Source organism: Ctenopharyngodon idella, chromosome 4 (genome assembly GCF_019924925.1).
Source record: "Ctenopharyngodon idella isolate HZGC_01 chromosome 4, HZGC01, whole genome shotgun sequence".
Classification (NCBI taxonomy): Eukaryota; Metazoa; Chordata; class Actinopteri; order Cypriniformes; family Xenocyprididae; genus Ctenopharyngodon; species Ctenopharyngodon idella.
Genome location: NC_067223.1, coordinates 20,679,745 through 20,701,481, shown reverse-complemented (window position 1 = coordinate 20,701,481; position 21,737 = coordinate 20,679,745). Strand labels below are relative to the sequence as shown.

At 36.0% G+C, this 21,737-nt stretch overlaps 2 protein-coding genes across 41 annotated transcripts in view; one reads left to right on the top strand and one right to left on the bottom strand.

Moving 5' to 3' along the window:
- Nucleotides 1-21,737, bottom strand: part of LOC127511450 (oocyte zinc finger protein XlCOF6-like) — an 832,024-nt gene that overhangs the window by 161,785 nt on the left and 648,502 nt on the right. The window lies entirely within an intron of this gene.
- LOC127510594 (nuclear GTPase SLIP-GC-like) overlaps nucleotides 1-21,737 on the top strand; it is a 105,329-nt gene that overhangs the window by 51,106 nt on the left and 32,486 nt on the right. For 3 of the 40 annotated variants that reach the window (XM_051890323.1, XM_051890320.1, XM_051890321.1), the window contains exons 2-3: nucleotides 2,978-3,006; nucleotides 3,104-3,166. The exons of 17 other annotated variants lie outside the window; for them this stretch is intronic. In XM_051890323.1, the coding sequence (XP_051746283.1) occupies nucleotides 2,994-3,006; nucleotides 3,104-3,166 (76 nt within the window). In that variant the 5' untranslated portion in view covers nucleotides 2,978-2,993. Of the gene's footprint in view, nucleotides 1-2,977; nucleotides 3,007-3,103; nucleotides 3,167-5,391; nucleotides 5,432-5,653; nucleotides 5,732-7,742; nucleotides 7,867-8,105; nucleotides 8,215-8,674; nucleotides 8,809-8,896; nucleotides 8,982-9,116; nucleotides 9,375-9,413; nucleotides 9,773-19,652; nucleotides 19,724-21,737 lie in introns of those variants that run through there. 20 more of the 40 variants (XM_051890316.1, XM_051890311.1, XM_051890312.1 and 17 more) reach the window with 17 other exon arrangements.

Here is a 21,737-nt window from a genome sequence, read left to right as displayed (position 1 = left end):
CAGGGTCAGCCGATGGCCGATATGTGCTGCCGATTTTTAGGGCCGATATCTTGAAGTTTTCACCTTCATTTGCATGCTAAAATGTCACACTAATAATAAGTGGATGCACAACATTTCTAAACTTAGCATCATTTATTGAACACTGACTTGATTTACATAAAGTTTTAGAGGATTTATCAAGCTGAATTTTTCAAGTTTGTTGGAACATAAATGTAAACTTAAATATACATTTAAATAAAATACAACTTTATAAATAAAAATCAATTAAAAACTTTGTCATGTTGCACAGCCTTGTATGCAAGGACAGTGCTAAACTCTTAGTGATTTCTGACATTCTTGACGGTTAACGTTAGACAGGTTTAATGAGGATAATAACTGTGCGACATTATATATATATATATATATATATATATATATATATATATAATATTAGTCATTGGTCGGAACACATCATTTTATTAGGCTGATGTCCATTTCGCATTACACAGTTGATGGAAACACACGCAGATGCGCATATTCTTGAGCTGAATTTTTATTAATGCAAAGTTGGATGGAAACCCGGCTATTATCTGCATCAAACCATGCTTCCGAACAAATGTCATACACTTCTGCGCAGTGGCGTAGCGCAAATCCGCGGGGGTTCAACCAAGAAGAGGAGCCAATGGATATCACACAAGAAACAACGTGCAAACTTTGTGGAAAAGTTATGCCGGTAAAAGCTTAACCTCGGTCAGTATTCAAAGTGAAAGTAAAAGTGACGGAGCTGCCTGACGCTGCATTAACGGAGCATTTTCTCTCAGAGACGAATTTCAACATAATATGCTGATAACGGTATATAACTGTCTTAATTTATTCCATTATTTCTCTTGTTGCCCGTACATATAGTGAAACAAATGAGAAGAATAGTATTTCGTGTTAAACAGCTTGTTTTTTTTTTTGTGTTTTTTTTAAGTTGGTGCTTGAAGTAGCCTAAAGCTGCTCTTAATTTTCATTTATGACTGCAGTGTTAGGAAATATCATAGACTGTTAATAATTTTAATTATAGGTCTAATTCATTGTATAATAGACCTAAAAAATGTTTAAAACATTTTCAAAGAGGAGCTGCACGTCACAGCACGTCAGTTATGCGGTGATGCGCTGTGAAATTATTGCGGGGCAAATTTATTATAATATTAATTTAATAATAAAAGTAGCTTACCTAATAGTAATAATAATATCCTTAAAGATATCCTTAAATATCCTTATCCTTAATCCTTAAAGTTAACTACAAGTAAGCGAACCTTCAACCAGCTGTAGCATCATACCAGTTCCCGACAGTTCTATGCTATCCGTTGTTTCTTTCACTAAGTGAAGCAACACTTCATAGTTTACTAGTAATATATAGTAAATATATGGCCATAGGACTTTGAAATATCAGAATTTAAGCCTTAGGCTACCTTTATCTCCCAGGACTGTTGTTGAATCTTCCAAAAGTTTCAATTCACATGCGGCAGCAGCACATTCCACCGCACCAATAACACAGGGCTGCCCGCGGACGTGCCTGGCTTTAAATCGGCGCTACTAAACACGGATATCGGCCGATGCCGATATATTAAAAAAAGACAAATATCGGCAGACCGATATATCGGTCGACCTCTAGAACGGACTCTAATGCAGCCATCACGTGAACAGGCTCTGGTGAGGGAATTACTGGGTTTGGAAGTGATAATCGCGATAATCAGAGTGGAAGGCATAGAACTTTGCAACGGTACAAGCTCCTCTGCCATCTCATTATATTTAAAATCATCTTGCATTTTTCCTCTATTTTCTTTATATGATCACTCCAAGTCAGTTTAGAGTCAAATATAAACCCTAAAAACCGAAAGGAGTTTACCTGCGCTATTTGTCTCCCATACATCAATATCTTTGCTTCATTAACCTTTCTAGTAAAAACCATCATCTTTGTCTTTCCTACTGAAAATTTAAAACCCTAAAGAATAAGACCATTTTTCAATCTTTCTTATTGCTTTTTGCATCTTCTCTTGTATTAATATTAGATTCTTACCATTTTTCCAAAGAACAATATCATCAGCAAACTATGATTTACCAATATCATATTTTAATTCATAAAACACATCATTAATCATAACAGAAAAAAATTAATGGGCTGATCACGCTACCCTGTGGAGTCCCATTTTCTACTCTGTATCTACTGGACAATGTTGTTCCAATTTTAACCTGGATATATCTTTCATAAAAAAAAGCAATGTGTGTGTGTTAGAGTGCAGCTTATAAAGTGTCACTGATGGGAAACAGGTGTGAGTGTGTGATTGGTTCCTAGATGGGGAATTGTGTCCATATAAGTCCATATAACCAAGTTGATTAACACAGACCCAGGGCACATGTAACAGTATGAAATGATTCTCAACAAAATAATTCATGCAAACACATGCAAACTTGTGTGTGTGTGTATGAAATATATTCAACAAAAACACATTCAAATTCTCTGATCTAATTTGAGGGTATTTACTTCCAAATTGAAGGAAGGGTTTAGGAATTATATGAAAATTGTGCATGTGTCCAAATATATATGGACCTAACTGTATATGTGTGTGTGTGTGTGTTTGCTCAGTATCATATTTCATATATTAGGCTTTTATGGCTCATATAAGCTTGTTGTATCTTATTTGACATTTACATTAACATAAAAAAAATAAATAAAAAAAATAAACTGGCCCTGGACGTTTGAATATTAATTATGATACAGTAGGCTGATATATTCATATAGACATTATACTTATTGTTTAACAGAATTTTACTTTAGGTTATGAAAGGTTAAATATTTTTAAAAACGTAGCTAATATATTGTAAAACTCATTGCCAAACAAGCATTCATTTTTCAACTAATTTCTTGTTAGGGTTAACAGTGGGGTACAGAAACTTGGTTAAAAGATTTAGACCATGTGCTTGATCTGAGTATATGTTTTTTCCCCTTCAGGACCATCAATCTCACAATGGCTAGCCAAGGTATGAAAGTTTCTAAAAAAAACAAAAACATAATTGTATGTTTGCTTTAGAGCCAGTGACTGAGGAAATATAATGAGTGGAATTAATTTTCTCACAGGTACAAAACGAAAGCGTGATCATGAACCATCCGACTTGAGCATAGAGTCACCGCTGACAACAGGCAAGTAAAATCTGAATCTGTCCACCTTAATTTAATTTAGAGACAAAGCAGCTACAGAGAAAATATGCAAATTAGTCCCGTCTCCATTCACTCACAGGCTCGTCTACAAGTCAGTGTATCAGAATGGTAATGCGTTTTATGTATCGCTCTCTATAACGTCAGACAAATAATTCATATGACAAGCCTTTTGCTTGACTATGTTATCAATAATAATATAATAATAATAATGCGTTGCTAATGTTACACAAACCATGTTCCTGTTCGCCATCTCAGTCTACCTTCTAAAAATCAGTATCCTTAGAAACACTTTCAACACTTGCTATATTGCTAAATGTACCTGATTTGTCATAGCAACAGGAAAATATACTGAGATAACAATAGTACAACAAAATATCTGTCATTTATGTTCCTTGACTGCTTTTGAATGGCTGTCAATGGAGAAAGATGAGGTTTGCTTATATACTGGTGTAGTTACGGCACCTATCAGCAGGGGCTAACTGGACTACGTTCATCTGTTACATATTAGTTGTCTGAGTGAAGTTTTATAAATAAAACAAAGTTTTCAATATTTCAAAACCCTACCCACTGTGTTTCCCTTCTTCACTGCACACAGTTATGAAGATCATGGAGAATGTGAAGAACACCATCAGTAAAGCCACTGATAACTCATATGAAGCTTCTATGATTCGAGACATCATTTCAAAGATAAATCAAATGGATAAAGTCAGCAGGAAGAAAGCAACCTTTGGGATTTTTGGTAAATCAGGAGAAGGAAAGAGCTCCCTACTGAATGCAGTCTTGGGGGAAAAGGATCTACTGCCATCTGGTTGCTTTGGTGCCTGTACAGCTGTTGTTACTCGGGTGGAAGCCAATCTGGAGGACTCCAACTACATAGCAGAGTTTGAACTCTTCTCTAAAGAGGTTTCCTTGTTTGTCTTATCATGCCTTTACTGAGAGTTCTTTATTAATATGTTAACAAATAAACAAATAAAACAATTCAATTCAATTCACATTTATTTGTATAGCGGTTTTCACAATACATATCGTTTCAAAGCAGCTTTACAGAGAATGCATGTCAACATTACAATTTGGAGAATGCAGTTAGCTAATAATGTAATAATTTAGGCAATTAATTTACAATCACTGTTAGCAATTTAATTGAAGGTAGAAGCAAAGAGCTCCTGGAAAAATGAAATACATATTAACAATAATATGTATTTCATATAAAACAAGCAAAAAAAAAAGAAAGAAAGAAAGAAAGCCTTATTTTTTATATTGTACCTCTGCAGGAGTGGGAGAAGGAGCTCAAAGATCTTTTCACAGTTTTGTCAGATGAAGACGAGACTCATGAATTATTTGACAATGCTGTAGAAAAGATCACTGCACTGTTTGGAGATGATGCAGAGAAGAAAACTTTAGAAGAGCTCAAGAAAGAAGTCAAATTTGCTGAGATTGAAACCTTTTTGTCCTTCAGTAAGAAAATCTCAAAAAGTGATGTAAGTTTTTATGAGAGTAAATATGTTTAACACCAAAGCTTTCATTACAATATTAAATGTATAATAATGTATTCTGAATTCTTGTTTGGCAGTGAAGTTAACAATTTCTCCACAGGTCTCTGAATTCACCAATGTTGTTGCAAGTTACATTCAACACAGTGAGTCCAGTCCTGGTGACTGGTACTGGCCGCTTGTGAAGAGTGTGACGATCAAGATTCCAGGTTGTCATGAACTTCTGAAACACGTTGCGCTTGTTGATATTCCTGGAACTGGAGACTGCAGTAAGATTAGAGATGACAAGTGGAAATCTGTAAATATATTACTACATGTTTCAAATCATTATAGAAACACAATCTATGCTAATACAACCATGTCATCTAAATCACTATTTCAATCTTGTAGACACTGAGAGAGTGCTCTATTGTTTGGATTGTAAGTGATATCAATCGAGCAATCACTGACAAAGAACCCTGGGGGATTTTAAAGCACTGTACTACAGAACTGGGACCAGAAGGAGAATGCAGACGCATTAACTTCATCTGTACAAAGACTGATGAGATCAATCTAACAGCCTATGTGAGGTATTTGGTTAAATTTATATATGAAGTGAAGGGGACGTATAAACATGATATTAGTAACAGCAACATCTGTTTTAATCTTGTTATGATGCAAAGTTCAGAATTTCAGAAATAACAATTTGTGACATTTCTTTTGAACATTTCTTTTTAGATCTGCAAGGCTTTCTACAGATCAACTCACAGGAGACAAGGTTTGGAAAAATAGAAATGTTATAGCATACATTGTTCCCAGTAAATTTACTGGTCAGTGAGATCTTTCATATCATTGTAACTGCAATTTAATTAATTTACTGAGAGAAATATCTGCTATACAGTATCATACATAATCAACCACTAAATACGATTTTACAATACTTCTGTATTAAACAACTTATTCTCATATATTGGTGTATTCAATTATTCTTCATGTTTAGGAAAAAGTATGCATACTTCATAGAAATGAACATGCCAAGAAGAGGGTCAAAGAAAAGTTTGAACAATCCCATATTAAGGTTTTTGTATTTCCCAATTTTCTTTATAGTTATCAGTATTTTGAATGATTTTTACTCACATGTGGGTTTCTTTAATACGACTATTTGATTTAATTAATTAATTAATTAATTAAATTTTTTTTTTTTTAATTTTTTTTTTTTTTTTTCAGAAAATATTCAGAACTGACAATGATTTTCAAGTTTTTACTGTAAGTTCCAAAGCATTCTTTGACCCTAAATGTAATCTGGAGCCTAATGAAACGGGTAAAGTACCCCTATTACAATTTTACCACATTATTCATGAGAAAAATACATTTTTTTAATCTAAAGTTGAATACTTTATGAACCAGACAAAGCTCTGATCACATCCAAATCTTGCCCTTGTGTTTGGAAATGGTTTAAACCTGTAGAAATCCCAAAGCTGCAGGATGATCTGAGGATTCTTAACGAGGACATTACCAGAGAACTGACTAGAGATTATGTCAATGAAGTGAAGGGAGTTTTGTCCTTGATCCAAAGTGTCCAGTCAGACACAGACAAGGAAATGGTATCAGTCAGAATTGCTGATATTTCACATGCATGTCTTCAGAATGCTGCCAATATACATTATTCTGTAATTCACTGCTGTTTTATGGATGTTTTAGGTTAAAATGAAAGACAAAGTCTGCATGGAGTTTGAGGAGAGCCTGATGAAGGCACTAAATGAATTGGACAGTCGTTTTAACACCATTTATAGTTTTCTGGAACAGTGTCTCTCAAAGGGAGTGGAAAAATCAGTCAAATTATGTGTTGCTTCCACAAAAGCTGTGATTCAAGTGAGTGTGATTCAAGTGTTGTGAATAATCAGTCACAATTTTCTTGCCTTTTTAACCTTTTTTTTTTTATTTTTTTTTTTTTTATGCTGTCACTCAGAATGTACTTCATCAAACCCTCAGAGCTTTGTGCAGGTATGGTGGGCGCTATTTCTCGAAATCTAAGAATGAACTCCTAGACCTGAACAAGACATTGGCCGAAAACCTGCATGAATGTCTTGAAGAAGATTTCAAACAGATTTTTCCGTAAGAGCCGATTCTTCATTCCACTAGTGCCCCTTTGTTCAGTTTAGAATAGAATAAAATGAAAATAATCTACAATGCTTGATCAGTGACTAAGGATGTTTAGGGCTTCAGCATTATAGATATAGATAAGTGTATATAATTAAGACAAGGCTGTTGTTGTTATGTTTACAATTAGCATTAAACTGGAGCATGATTAATGATTGTAAACATGGACCAACTGCAGACTGCATTTAGAGCAGTAAACCAGCAAATCACTCCGTTGCCCAGGAAAATACAGATTGGGTTTAGTGGCAATGCCAGATTAATTTGAGGCCAAATGTTTTGTGAAGGAAACATCCTTATGTTTGTTTCCTATGATGTCCAGGCAAGAACAAAAATATGATTGGGCTTGTACTGGCTTTCCCTCTAGCGATGGGTCATTCGTGACAGCAACATTCACTCTACAGAAAACAGAAATGATTAGTTTTAACTCCCAAATCCCCACTGTGTCTTCTGGTTTAAGTCTTTTGTTCATTTGTCACATGAGAGCTGCATAGGTTCTGTATATAGAAAACAGAAATTAGTTAATATTTAGTTTTATATGGTTACTTACAGTTACACAATCCTTTAAATCTGTATGAGTGGGAAAATGAACCTTCACAAAGCAAGATGTCTTAATTGTAGCCCAGTAATAAACTGTTTACACTTTATTAACAACGTTTATTTTCCCTTCAGAAATTATCATAAAATATAAAAGGTACCTTGTGTGATTGAATAGATTTTGAATAAATTGAAATGCATTTCCCCCTCATTATCATTATGCATCCCTTTGTTGTTTGGTTTATGTCTTTCTTTTTTCTAACGCATTGTTACTGAGAAAAAAAGCTAACCACCTCACAAGGGTTTTCTGGTCATTCTTCTGGAGCCTATGCAGGTATCACTTTTTTTTTTCTCCTTTTTTTATGAAGCTCTATTTTGTATTCTCTTGGCTTCAGAGTGAGTGGACAAACAGGGAAGTCAGTGCAGGAAGAGATTGACAAGTTCAGTGTCATCCAGAGTGATTCTGCTTCTTTCAGATCTCCCACATTAAATCACATTCAGAAATTCATCAAAACAGAGGTGAGTTCAGTTATCTGTAATCTGGGCCTTTTCCTCTGTGCCTGTCTTTACTTTCATTGAAAAATATGTAAACTCTGTGTCCATTTTACAATTAAACAGGCTGGTTTTATAAACCAGTTGGTGTTGAAATGTACAGAACAAACCATTCATTTAGGACTAAAGTAGCCTCCAGCCATCCAGCCTCTGGATGTTTCATGATATTTCTGACTTATTTGTGGCTTTTTTCCACTTTTTGAAAGGAAACTAAACTGAAGGCATCGCTCAACAGAGAAGTTGTTGAAATGAAGAAGGACATCTACTCGTCAATCCAAAAAACTATTGAGAATGAAATGGCGTCTTGCTATGAAAGTAAGATAACGTTAAGGCCTGGTTTCACAGACAAGGTATAGATTAAGCCAGGATTAGGCCTTAGTTCAATTAGGATATTTAAGTAGCTTTTTATAAACGTGCCTTAGAAAAAAACATTACTGGTGTGCATCCCGAGACAAAAGAGTGAAACTGACATATTTTAAGATATATCAGTGCAAGATTCAGTTAAAGCAGCTCAGACATGCATGTTAGTCTGGGACTAGGCTCAAGCCTTGTCTGTGAAAGTATGTGCTCAGTGCAGTAACTTAGGTCAAGGATTTAATGACCTACTGGTAAGGATGTGAGTTCAACTCAAGTGGCAATTTGTGAGCTATCACTTACTGAATGGGATGCCAAGTGTAACAGGACTAATTCTGTGAAGTCAATCGATTAGGTGACACAAAATGTGCTTTCTCAATGAGAAAGAAAATGATTAAATACTGAGTGTTGCTTATTTTAGAAGCTGTAGCAATAACAGGAACCGGATCCTGGAAGAAAATGCAAGAACTGTTAATAATCACAGTCGATGAGAAAAAACAAGACATGTTCAACAAGGCAAAAAATGAAGTGCTTAAAAAGTTCAATAACTTAAAGGTATTACTCTCACAATCACATGTATTAAGACAAACATGTATTAATTTGTACAATGACTAAACTGAAGCTTTTCTTGTTCTTTGTGAAGATCTGCATAAAGAATGAACTTGAATCAGAGCTAAAGAAATCAATAAAACTCTCACTGTCCCAAAGCAGCAAAATCACATTGATGGGTAAGAGAGAATGTCATATTACACCACAGAAACAAGTAAAGAAATACTGACTGATTATTCACAATGACGGCCTCGTCTCAATCATCAGAAATGTTCACGTAAAATTAACAACATCCTGTATTATGGATTTTCTAGATGTCTCCAGAGAGTCTGAACAGCTGGAGAGCCTGACAGAGCAATAAAACACCCAAGAGAAATGACACGATTAACAGAAGAATCAAATACATTAAAGAGTAACACATTTTAATTGACTGTTTTTGTTAGTTTTATGACAAATGTCATTTTTTCACGTTATTTTTTATTACTTGTTTATTTGTCTATTTATAACTTTTATTTGTCTGTGTTTTTTTTTTTTATATGTTTGTTTGGTGGAAGTTTTATCTTAAGTTGTTAACTTTCATAAGATTTTTCTGAAATGTGGGTTTATTTTAGGTGACAATGCATGATAGACAAATGATACTGTATTGATTTATCACAACTGTTTTACAACAAGAAACAGAAACAACATTTAAAAGCTTGATATAGCGGTCCCATCAATATCCTTTTGTTGTGATACATATAGATAGAAACAGACATTTCTAAAACATGTAGTAATATCAAAGCAACAGATGTTCTTTCTTTACACTGTTAATGTTAAAAATGTATTTTTTTTCTTATCTCATGTACATCTTTTTTCTTAGAAAGTACTTTTAGCATGAAAGTAAATGCATATCATACGTTTTAAGTTAGCACATAGTTAGAAACACTGAATAGGAGCATCTATATGACACACTGATGTCTATATTTCCTGCTGTAATTGTATTTATTGGGCTTTATGTAAAATGTGATTGACTTGAGTATTGAATAATGAATTCAAATATTTTAATTATGTTTAAGGGAAAATTTCAAAGCTTTTTTTTTCCTGAATAAATAAATAAACAATTATCCCTGCTCTTCCCTCTATTTATTTTAGTTCCAAAATACTCTCGCACAGTTACATCCAGTCAAATTCAAAATGTAATATATATACAGTTGTAAGAAAAAGTATGTGAACCACTTGCAGAATCTGTGAAAATGTGAAAAATTTTAACAAAATATGAGAGATCATACAAAATGCATGTTATTTTTTGTTTAGTACTGTCCCAAGTAAGATATTTTATATATAATCCACAAAAAAAAAAAAAAAATAGCTGAATTTATAAATATGACCCAATTCAAAAGTTTATGAAGTATTGATTCTTAATATTGTGTGTGGTTACCTGGATGATCTACAACTGTTTTTTTGTTTTGTGATGGTTGTTCATGAGTCTCTTGTTTGCTCTGAGCAGTTAAACTGAGCTCTGTTCTTCAGAAAAAAATCTCCAGGTCCTGCAGATTCTTCAGTTTTTAAGCATTTTTTGCATATTTGATCCCTTTACAACAGTGACTGTATGATTTTGAGATCCGTCTTTTCACACTGAGGACAACTGAGGGACTCAAACACAACTATTAAAAAAGGTTCAAACATTCACTGATGCTTCAGAAGGAAACACGATGCATTAAGAGTCGGGGGGTGAAAACTTTTGAATTTGAATATCAAGGTAAATTATACTTATTTTTTCTTCCGGGAAACATGCAAGTATCTTCTGTTGCTTCCGGAGGGCAGTACTAAATGAAAAGCAATGATATTTCAATAAATTAAGACAAATTTGTACATCTTCATCCTGTTCAAAAGTTTGGATCTTTTGTAACGGGTGCATTTTACTCTCTCTACAACTACAATCAACAGAAGAACATACATCATACCTCAAGGTAAGCAAATAATACATGCAATATTAATAAACACACAATATAATCATAATTCATAAACTGAACACAGTAAAAACAAGCATTTCTTCTCTCTCACAGGTCTACAGGTCTGCTTCCTCACAGACTCAATGTGTCTGGATATTGAGGACTACTTTCCAAATGCTCAATGCTGGGTTCATCCAGACACAACTCTCGTGAGATCCGTTCAACACTTTGAGAAACTACACAACTACACAATAGTGATTCTCCACATAGGAACAAACGACATCACAAGTGGAGCGTCTGCATCGACTGTCGTCCAGCGAATGAAAACTCTCATATCAAGAATCTCATTGGTCAATCCACACATTCTGTATTTCGCACTCAGCGCTATTTTACCACGACTGAACGACGACTCCATGATGAAAACTACAATCAAACAATGCAACAGCTTGATTCAACACTGGACTTCTCAAAAATGGAAAAATAGTCCAAAACCTTTACAAAGACGACGGACTTCACCTCAATCAAGAAGGAAAACACAAGCTTTTTTATACTTTCAGCGTTTCCTCTGGCATTTTTGCCAGTTTCCATCACAAGCAAAACGTATGAAACATCTCTCATGAAAATCTTTCAACACAAACTTGACTTGTTCAATTCCCGAACGTCATCTTTACCTACACAAAAACTACAACACAGTAACAAGTGCATAGCACACAGTTTTGGCCACTATCATTGTTTAAACTAGTTAATTTCAAAGTTTAATTAGGTTACTTTCAACATTAATGTTATGAACAGATAGATGTTATGATAGATAGATAGACATGGCATTAGTTTCTTGTGTGTGAAGCTACATGTGGTGAACCTTACATCAGCCATTGATGCAAAAAACAAAACAAAGATGTTCACATCTATACATAGAATTGATTAAAAGCTACTACAGTAAGTCGGACAAAGCAATATAACTACTGTATTCTATTCTCCAGTTCACAAATTATATGCTAAAGATCAATAACGTGCCTCACTGACACTGAAAAGGGCAGGCCACCTTGACAACAAGTCCTCAGCCATTGGGGCATCACAAACTACCTCGTGTCTTCTGTATGTAAATGTCTTTTCCATTTTTTGTTTTATGGTCTCTCTGGTGTTTCTCTTCTTCACATCAGAAAGCAGAGATTTCCCTTTGTCCTCAAGGCTCTCTGAAATTTCTCCAGTAGGATATGTGGGACAGAAGTTCATTTTCTGCTCTCCTTGCCTTTTTAGGCTGCATTCTGCTTTCCAGCGGGCTTGAGCTTTAATGAGTTGACTTCCACCTCTAGAAGTCTGAGTCTTCTTAGGCGAGTGCGGTAGTTTGATAGTTGGTATTTTAAACCAAAGATGAATGAGACATTAAGAGATGTTTTAAGCTCAAGAAGTAGTAAGAGAGAGTAGTAGTTACTACTGGGAGCTCAAAGGCTCTGTAATGCTCTTTGTACCAACCACAAAGTTCCTTCACAATAAAGTGTACACTACTGTGTAAAAGGCAAATTCGTGAAATTTCAGCAAAGTCAGGCAATCCACCAACTGAACTGTGGGAAACTATCATTCCAGTCCTTATGTAATGCCCTTACTTGTCACAGACTGAGCAAGTTGAACCTCATGCATGTCAGGGCAAAGTCAGGCAATCCACCAACTGAATTGTGGGAAACTATCATTCCAGTCCTGTATGTAATGCCCTTACTTGTCACAGTCCAAGTCCTTCCAAGCAGTCGCCCCCAGACTCTGGAACGCCCTGCCCCTGTCACTGCGAGTGGACGATTCTGTTGATTCTTTTAAAAGGCAGCTGAAGACACTTTTATTTAGACAGGCTTTTAGTTGATTGGGCTTTTATGTTTTACTATTTTTGTGGTTTTAATTTTATTTATCATAGTTTTATCTGTTTCATTGTTCTTTTATTAATATTGTTGCACTCTGTGAAGCACTTTGTGATTTTATATCTGTGAAAGGTGCTATATAAATAAAAGTTTACTTAAAGTTTACTCACAGACTGAGCAAGTTGAACCTCATGCATGTCAGGGCAAAGTCAGGCAATCCACCAACTGAATTGTGGGAAACTATCATTCCAGTCCTGTATGTAATGCCCTTACTTGTCACAGACTGAACAAGTTGAACCTCCTGCATGTCAGGGTACTTCTGTTTAATAGCCAGAGCTATTTTTGATTGAGTATTCCTCGGAACACTAGACTGAGAAGAAACTTCAAGCTCAGACTTGCTAAGACATGGAGAACACAAATGATATGCAATCATCATCTGATGCCTTGAGGCTAATAAGAAAGGCAGATATTTTAAACATTTTGTGTGCCTAACAACCTGCTTAAAGAAGCTGTGTTTGGCCTCGAATCTAACTGTACACTGCCTCATAAGTGGACCAAAACACCTTATTAAATATGGATAGTGTTCCAGGTAATGGTGTTTAGGGAGAGGCTTAATGCCAAGGAACAACTGTCGGTATCTTTGCCTGTACTTAGATATTTTGCTTTCCAGATAAGCAATAGACTCATCACTATGGACAGAGGCAGTAACAAGCTCCATAAGTACAAGCCATGCTGGCTTATCTTCCGGCACTAGGTGTCCAATCAAAAATAGCAACAACCTGAGCAAGCTCCAATTTTCATGGTCATTTCCATTCACTGATTTTCTACTGAAGGTATACCATGAGGTCTATTGGTCTTGTCTCTCCACTTGTAAGGAAAATACAAAATGGTCAATTCATCTAATGTGAAGAGTCTTGTTATAAGCAGTGAGCCAGCTCTACTGGGACAATACCCTCAAATATGTCATGAGCCACATCTGGAGGATACAGAGTAATCACATGAAAATGAGACAAGTTTTCTTTATCGTGATTGCTGTGCTTGCTTCACATGAGTATCATGAAGATCTTTTGTTATCAGGTTGAAAGCACCAGATGCAACACAATGTACCTGAAAATCATAACTCTTTGCTGTACAACACCTGCAGCAATAATCTCCTGAGAAATTCTCAACAAAACCAGCAAGGCTGTGAGCACCTAGATTGTCTGCCACAACAGATTGTACTGTACCCTACACATGAACAGAGGGACGTACACACCAACTTCCTCTAGGATCTTTAGATCTTGTATAACCTTATCATCAGTCTTGCACAAAACTGACAAATAAATTGATGTTAAAGTAGAATGAGACCCGAGAGGAAAGTTAGCCAAAACCCAATAATCGACACAATCTTGTCTCTTTCTAGACGTGCCCAGAGTGTTACATGTCTCAAAATTGTCCACATTAAGTCCTAATCCTATTCTTGGCTCAGAAAGAAAATCATTCTTCCTAAAATATGAACCATCTCTCAAGGACACGTATTCATGTGACACTCCAATTTCCTGCTCTATTGAATGTCTTTCAAAAACTTTGTCAAAAATGTCCTGTTTACTTAACAGCTGTTGTAAGGAATTGAGGTTTCGGACATACTGAAAGTTGGTTTTTTTTTAGGGCATCAAGTATATATTACATTGGATAAACAACATAGAAATTCTCCTTGTAATACAATTTGTGCTGATAATCACTGCTAAGAGAACCACCCTATTCAATTATCTTTTACACAGGAAACCAAAACACTTTTACAATTTTTTTCAATTATGGATTCATCAACTTGTATATTTTGTTGACGGAATATTTCATGGACATGATCTGTACATATAGGGGACTGGTGCAGCCGAAACCAAATAATGAAGTTCTCCTAAAACTCATCAATTGCAGCAATTGGCACATGTGTCAAACACTCCAATTTCAATAGAGCAGCAGCAAGTCTTCGCTCAATTTCAGTTGTAGTCCCTCTGTTGTAGAATGTGAAGATAGGTTAACATCCACACCCTCATCCTGATCTTGATTCTCAGTAAGTGCTTCAACTGCTGAAGAAGATTCTCTTTTCTTACAGTGACGACTTCAGGTTTAAAATTCATCTGTGTGTGAGAGCAATGTTTTTGATTTCAATGAGACTTCCAAGTTCCATGAATATTTGTTTGAAAGTCATATCCTACAAACATAAAACTGACAGTCTCATTACGCTTGAGATTTGTGATAATATATTTGAAGTAATCCTTTTCCGAGGTCAAGTCATTACAAGCACAAATATGACGTAAAAATTGCAGGTTCTAATTAGGCCTAACCTCTGTGAAGTGGAATTTATTTTGGTGCACAATTAAGGCATTCCACATTTTAAAAGTGCACAGACAGTCAATGTAAGTACACGGGTAATGGATAATTTGACCAAAATGAGGGTGTTTCAGTTTATAATGTTGCAACAACTGAGATCTACTAGCCAAATGTTCTGCACAACTCTTAAATGCCACATTCATGCATTTTGGCAAATGGGACATAAATGACATACCCAAAATAAAAAAGTTGCTGCTCATAAGTCATTCTGAACAGACACATAACTAACATATATTTACAAAGCTAACACTTGAGAGTTTACAGTGCAAGACTCAGAATTATTTTTTTTAAATGTATAAAAAGATCATGTGTATGTGATATAGCAACTTCTAACCTCAATTAAATTAAAGCCATGAATGTGGTCATGCTTCATTTCAAATATAAGTGTGACATCTCTAAAACTATGAATTTGATGAAGCATTTCCTATGATGGTGTTGTGAGTTTTTAGAGAAGGCTAATAAAATATTTTATTGCCCTGTAAACACCCATTTGCAGTCTATTGTCTGGCGAGGAGAACTGTCCAATTCATGTTCTCTTGTTCTCACTCGACAAACCTTTCACACTTCTGCCGTGAATGAGACCTAATCTTCATTATTCTTTAGAAATATGTTTTCCAGTGTTCTATTTTTAGAGTCAGTTTTCCTAATGGGGATCACTGGAGCACAGACCCCATGCTCTTGACACCATTTTATGTCTTTATTTTCGAAGGACCACTTCCTTTTGTTCCTCCGCTGTCTTCACTTAGCAAACAATGCAACAGCAATTTTCAATGACCCTCTGAAAAAAATCTGAAAAATATTCACTGCTCTCACCTCCTCACATATTTGTGCCATACAGGGATCTCAGTGTAGATGATTCTCTGGTGAAGTGGAAGGGCAGACTGGCAATTCGTCGGTTCATTCCAACTAAAAGGCACAGATTGGGTTTTTTGTTTTGTGTGATGCGCTCACTGGTTATGTGCAGGACATGATCATTTACTCCGGATCTACCAGTGACATCCAACACTACCAAGGACTTGGGATTTCTGGGTCTGTTGTAACGACACTACTAGCACCTTACCTAAGAAAGGGTCATGTCCTTTATGTAGACAACTGGTACAGCAGTCCCACACTTTTTCAGCACCTCTCATCTCTTGGCACTGGAGCTTATAGGATTGAGAGTGAAAACAGGAAAGGGATGCCAACATGACAAAGGGTGAGGGAGAATTCAAAGAAAAAGAATCACAGTTGTTGGTCAAATGGCACGACATGAGTGATGTTCATGTCCTTATGACTGTCCACCCAAATGGAATGGCAGCCACAGGAAGGCTTCATTCCTCATGTCTGTAGTCAGAGCTCTGTCTCCTGGTGTGACAGACCTCTCTGAATTTGGAGAAGGTGCTGCGGGGCTGCCTTAGTTGGTGCCACTCAATGCAGGAACTCTGCTCTTTTGTACTCTAGGGTCCCAGCCTGTAACCATGAAGTGGCAGCTGTGGGGAGAAGGAGCATTTGTGAGTGGACAGACACTCTCTTTGCTGGAAGGTGATAGGATAAAACACTTTCTTTTTGCACTTTCCCAAAACTCAGAGTCAACCAGAGGATCATTAATGTCCATAGTCATAGTTGTTATCAGTGGAGCCGGATCCCTTGGAAGATCACGGTAGACTTCATCCACCCTGAGTGTGGAAAGTTCAGGCAGAGGTGAACTGACAACCTTATACAAGTTACTCCTATGGAAAAGATAAAATAAAAATCCTATTGGATTTCATCAAAAATATGTTAATTTGTGTTCCAAAGATGAATGAAGGTCTTACGGGTTTGGAATGACATGAGTAATTGTGAGTAATTAATGACAGAAATTTCATTTTTTGGTGAACTAACCCTTTAAATTAATATACTCCGTCATTTTTGGTCATACAGATATCAATAATCCAACATTCGAATCCGTAAACTTACAATAAAAACAAAATGTTGTGCTTTTGTAAAATAATGAAAACAAACAGGATGCGCTTTCTGGCATCTTGTGAATTTGAACATGTCACAAAAATGAATCGAAACTCAGTATTAGGGCTGGGTAAAAAAATATCGATTTCTCGATTTTAATCGATTCTTATTTTTACGAACCGATATCGATTCTTAAATCCCAAGAATCGATTAGTCTAGTCTGTTTTCAGTTGATGAATGAGCAGAATATGTAGCGCCTTCCATCCAATAAATCGCAATAATCTTTGTGCTTTGTTACTTTTGATATGAAGCAAAGTCTCAGATTTCAAATGACCTCCATCTTATTATGAGATTCAAAAAATAAATACCGTTTTGGCGCTGTTTAATGTGACGTGACAGATCGCTGTAGCACCTCAGTTAAAGAGAAGTGGCAGCACGAGCGCACGTGAACATCATCTCCTCTGCTTTAATACCAGTTACAGCGCAAAATAAACATGAATAAACATCTGAAGGTATGTTAAAATATACAGTACAACTTACCGAAATCCGTATTATGTCTCGTGTAATAGCTCAGTGTTTCAACCTCAGAAAGACTTCAATAAAGCAGCTTGTAAACAATGTCACGTAACGTCACATTTACCTCAGAAAAAACATATTCAGTGACATTATTCAGCTAGAAAAGTGTACTCTAGAAAGCAACATTCTGATAAATATAGCTATGCAGTACATTACATTACATATTCATTATAATTTTTAATGTTCTTCAATATTTAATGCATGTTTGAATAAATCAGTTATGACAGCCGCGATTTAAATGTTTATATTTCAAAAACGAACTGGAGTAGAAATATGATTATGTAATTCTAAACTTTATTTATAATAAAAACATAATTGAGTGTAATTTAAGTGTTTGTATATAAATAAATTAATTTAACCTTCAATATTACTATAGTAGTACCAACTGACTCTCATGTGTAGTTTACAGAATTAGTTGAGATTTTTTTTCCTCTAGAAAATTTGCCATGTACTGTAACTGAAACACTACATCCAAAATAATCAGAATCGAATCGAAATCGTAATAAAATCGAATGATTTGTGAATAGTAATCGAATCGAATCGTGAAAATTGTGTCAATACCCAGTCCTACTCAGTATATACTTGCCTCACAGACATGAGATATGTATATCTATGGAAAGCTTGAAATGCCTATTTTTAAATGAACGAATTCAAATGCATATACTCCTGTCCTTTGGATAAGACGTTAAACCAAGGTCCTGACTCTCTGTGGTCATTAAAAATCCCAGGATGTCCTTCGAAAAAGAGTAGGACTTTACCCCAGCATCCTGGCCCAATGTGCCTCATGGCCTCCTAATCATCCCCATATACTGATTGGCTTAATCACTCTCTCCTCTCCACCAATAAGCATTTATCTTATTTTAAATTGTTCAAAGCCTTTTATTTTGGTCATTCTGGTCAGACCAGGGGTGGGTGCACATTTTTACATGATTTTATTTTTGACCTTTTGTATTTTTGCAAATATCTGTGTTGTATTTGTATTTATATTGCTGGATGTAGCAGAAGTTGGGGCTTTATTTGTAGCTTCAATGTAAATGTTTCTAGGTCCAGTGTGAAATCCATGTGTGTGAAATATTCATGGGATATAACCCATATATAAGTGGAAGTCATACAGTGAACTGGGCCCAACCTATCACCCGGTGTAATCCTGTTTGAAATTCATGTTGGCAACTGGCATGGGTCCATTATGGAAAACAGATTCCAGTCCATGTAGTGCCCACCTAGAGCTTGAAAATGGGACCCAGATGGGTTTTTTCATGTTATATAGTTGGGCCCTACCGAACACCCAGTGAAATCCTGAATATAATATACATGGGAAATTGCCAACATGGATACCATGGACAATCCCACTTACAACCCATATTTCAAGCCCATGTAGTCACCACATAAAACTTAAAGCTGGGACCCGGATGGGTCTTGCACATGTTGCCCAGTTGGCCCACCTAGTGGCAAGTGAAATCCTGCATGAAATCCATGTGGGCAACTGGCATGGGGCCATTATGGAACCTGCGGACAATCCTATATGGGGTCCATTTTTCTGCCCATTTCATACCCATATGTGCCCCACGTACCAATATTGGCTGGGAGTATACAGCTTCAGCACCCCCTCATGATTAAATGTGTATCGCGTTTGGTTTAACATTCCAACCGACCTGACTTGTCACATATATTTATCGATTTTCAACTGGCTTGGAGTGCATCGTTACATCCCTAATTGGAATGTTATTCTTTATTACTTGTCTCGCCTGACTCACGGGCGAGTCATGTGCAGATATAACTGCACATCAATATCGTGTGCTCTTGTAGAATGTCCTGAGCCCTGACTCCGTTCAAGACCAGCAAGTTTCAGGGCCAAAGTTGAACCGATGTGTTCCATCTTTTCTACAGTGGAAATGCACAGAACAGTTTGTCTGAATGTTGTCGATAGCCGAAGGAGGCCACCTCGTAATCCTCTATGCAGACAAAAACCTCCATAAGTAATACATATGACCCATACTCTGTCATGATTTGCAACGGTCAAACACAACTTTAATATAGATGCAAAAGAGAGATGCAAAGAATAGACAAACTCATGTGTTTCCTTGTTAACACAATGTGTAATCCTTATGAGGCTTTAACTTCATGTACTTTCACTTTATGTTTTAAGAAGTCCACACCCAAAAGCTGAGTCTGCGTACAGGCGGATCTAATATCAGATCTCTCATCGGCGCTCAACTTGATAGCAGATTTGACATCAGTGTCCTGTTCCACAGACATTATCCTGAGACATACAAGGTAACACTTCCCTCAAATTATTATGGATCTTAACTTTTGTTAACATTTAAAAACATAACTGTTAATAGCATTTTGGTTTTAGTTAGTGTTACGTATTTGTGTTAACTGTTCAATTCAATTTACATTTATTTGTATAGTGCTTTTCACAATACACATTTCAAAGCTGCTTTACAGAAATGTCAACATTACAATTTAGAGTGACCTGTTATCAGAGGTGATCAGAGAGTCCAAATTATGTAATTTCAGAAATGTACATATACAAATCACACAATTTGCTAACAATGTATTAATTTAAGCAGTGTATTAATATAAGGCAGAAACATTGAGCTCCTTAAAGTAATACTGTATCTGTTAATAAATAAATTTAAAAAAATTAAAAAAAAAGTTTAATAATGAAACAATGTTGAAGCAAAAAGTGTTCTAGTCATTCCAGGTCTCTAATATATCTAATAAAGAAACCTTTTAAGTTTAATAAAGAATCCTTGCAGGATAATTGGATAAAATCACCTGCTAAATTACTTAAAAAGTAAATGTTAATGATGTTCCATTTCTGATATAAAGAGCAGCATGTTAACCCTAAAAAGGTTTTTGTATCCTGGAGGATACAAACATTTGAGAGGCTGTGGGGAGAGGCAGTGAAAGTTTAGGTCTCATTTCTTGGTTTCATGTTGAAAGGGTGATTATTGTGAATATTTAGATCTGGTGACTTTGTTCATACATTCTTTGTTTAGCTCACGGGCAGCATTTAAAATCAACATGACCAACTGTAGTGAGAAATCTACTCGCCTTCAGATAAAAGTTGATATATTTCACATATTTACAATACTTGGAGGGGACTTACATATTTAAAAAGTTTGTTGTTAAGCTTCAGCTTGTTTTGTTCATGTAGAATTTTATTAATTTTTAAATCTTTCATAATCTGTATGTAAATGTTTATTGACTTTATACTTTTGGCCTGTTTTATAAAATCAGTTCATATATTCTTTGTGTATTCAGAAATATTCTGTATTTTTACGTGTGTATATATTTATATACGTGTGTGTGTTTGCATGTGCATGTGTATGTGTAATGTATGGAGTGGGGCAACGGAATTGGAGATCCACGTGCAAGGCAAGAGAGTAATCCAAAACACAGGCAATGGTCAAGACAGGCAGCAAACGATCAAAAACAAAAAGGCAGGGCAGGGCACGACTAAACAAAACAATACTCAGCAATGTGTGTGTGTTATGGGGCATTCACACCAGACGCGACTTGCGTGAATAAATTGCGCTATTTGCGCGTAGTTGGACGCTTGAACGTTTTGAGTTTACTCGCTTCATTCGCGCATGAAATTCACTTCACAACAGATGTGAATTCGCATCATGAGAGGGGCTTCTGCCAGGCGGCTCCAGTCTCGCTTCTGCACACTTCCTCTTAATAAACACATCAACTCGTCAGCAGGAAAGTAGTTGTAAAATATGGCGAATAAGCTCAATTTGCCGGCTTTAGCTAGCTTGTAGTCTCTCTCTCTATATATATATATATAGCTCAATTTTTTTTACAACTTACCAGATTGTCCGACCTCCTCACTCACTTTCTTCCAAGCAAGATCCTTTTTATTCCTGTTTCTATAAAGATGTATTGTACAGCGAAGATGATTTTGTCCTCCATTGTTGTTTCGGATTTCTGCCTCCTCTCGCTACGTCGTAATCACGTCACTACTAGAGCAAGCTCGTGTATTCGCTCGTGCGAATTATGCGTCAAACGGCCAAAACGTTCTATTCACACCGCAGGATGTCTGTTTGCGTCTTTGCATTGACTTAACATGTAAATCACTCGCGCTTAACGCTTCATTCACGTCTGGTGTGAACGCACCATTAGAGTGCAGCTTATAAAGTGTCACTGATGGGAAACAGGTGTGAGTGTGTGATTAGTTCCTAGATGGGGAATTGTGGGAAATGGAGTTCATATAACCAAGTTGATTAACACAGACCCAGGGCACACGTAACAGAGCTCCACCTCAAAGGAGTGGCTT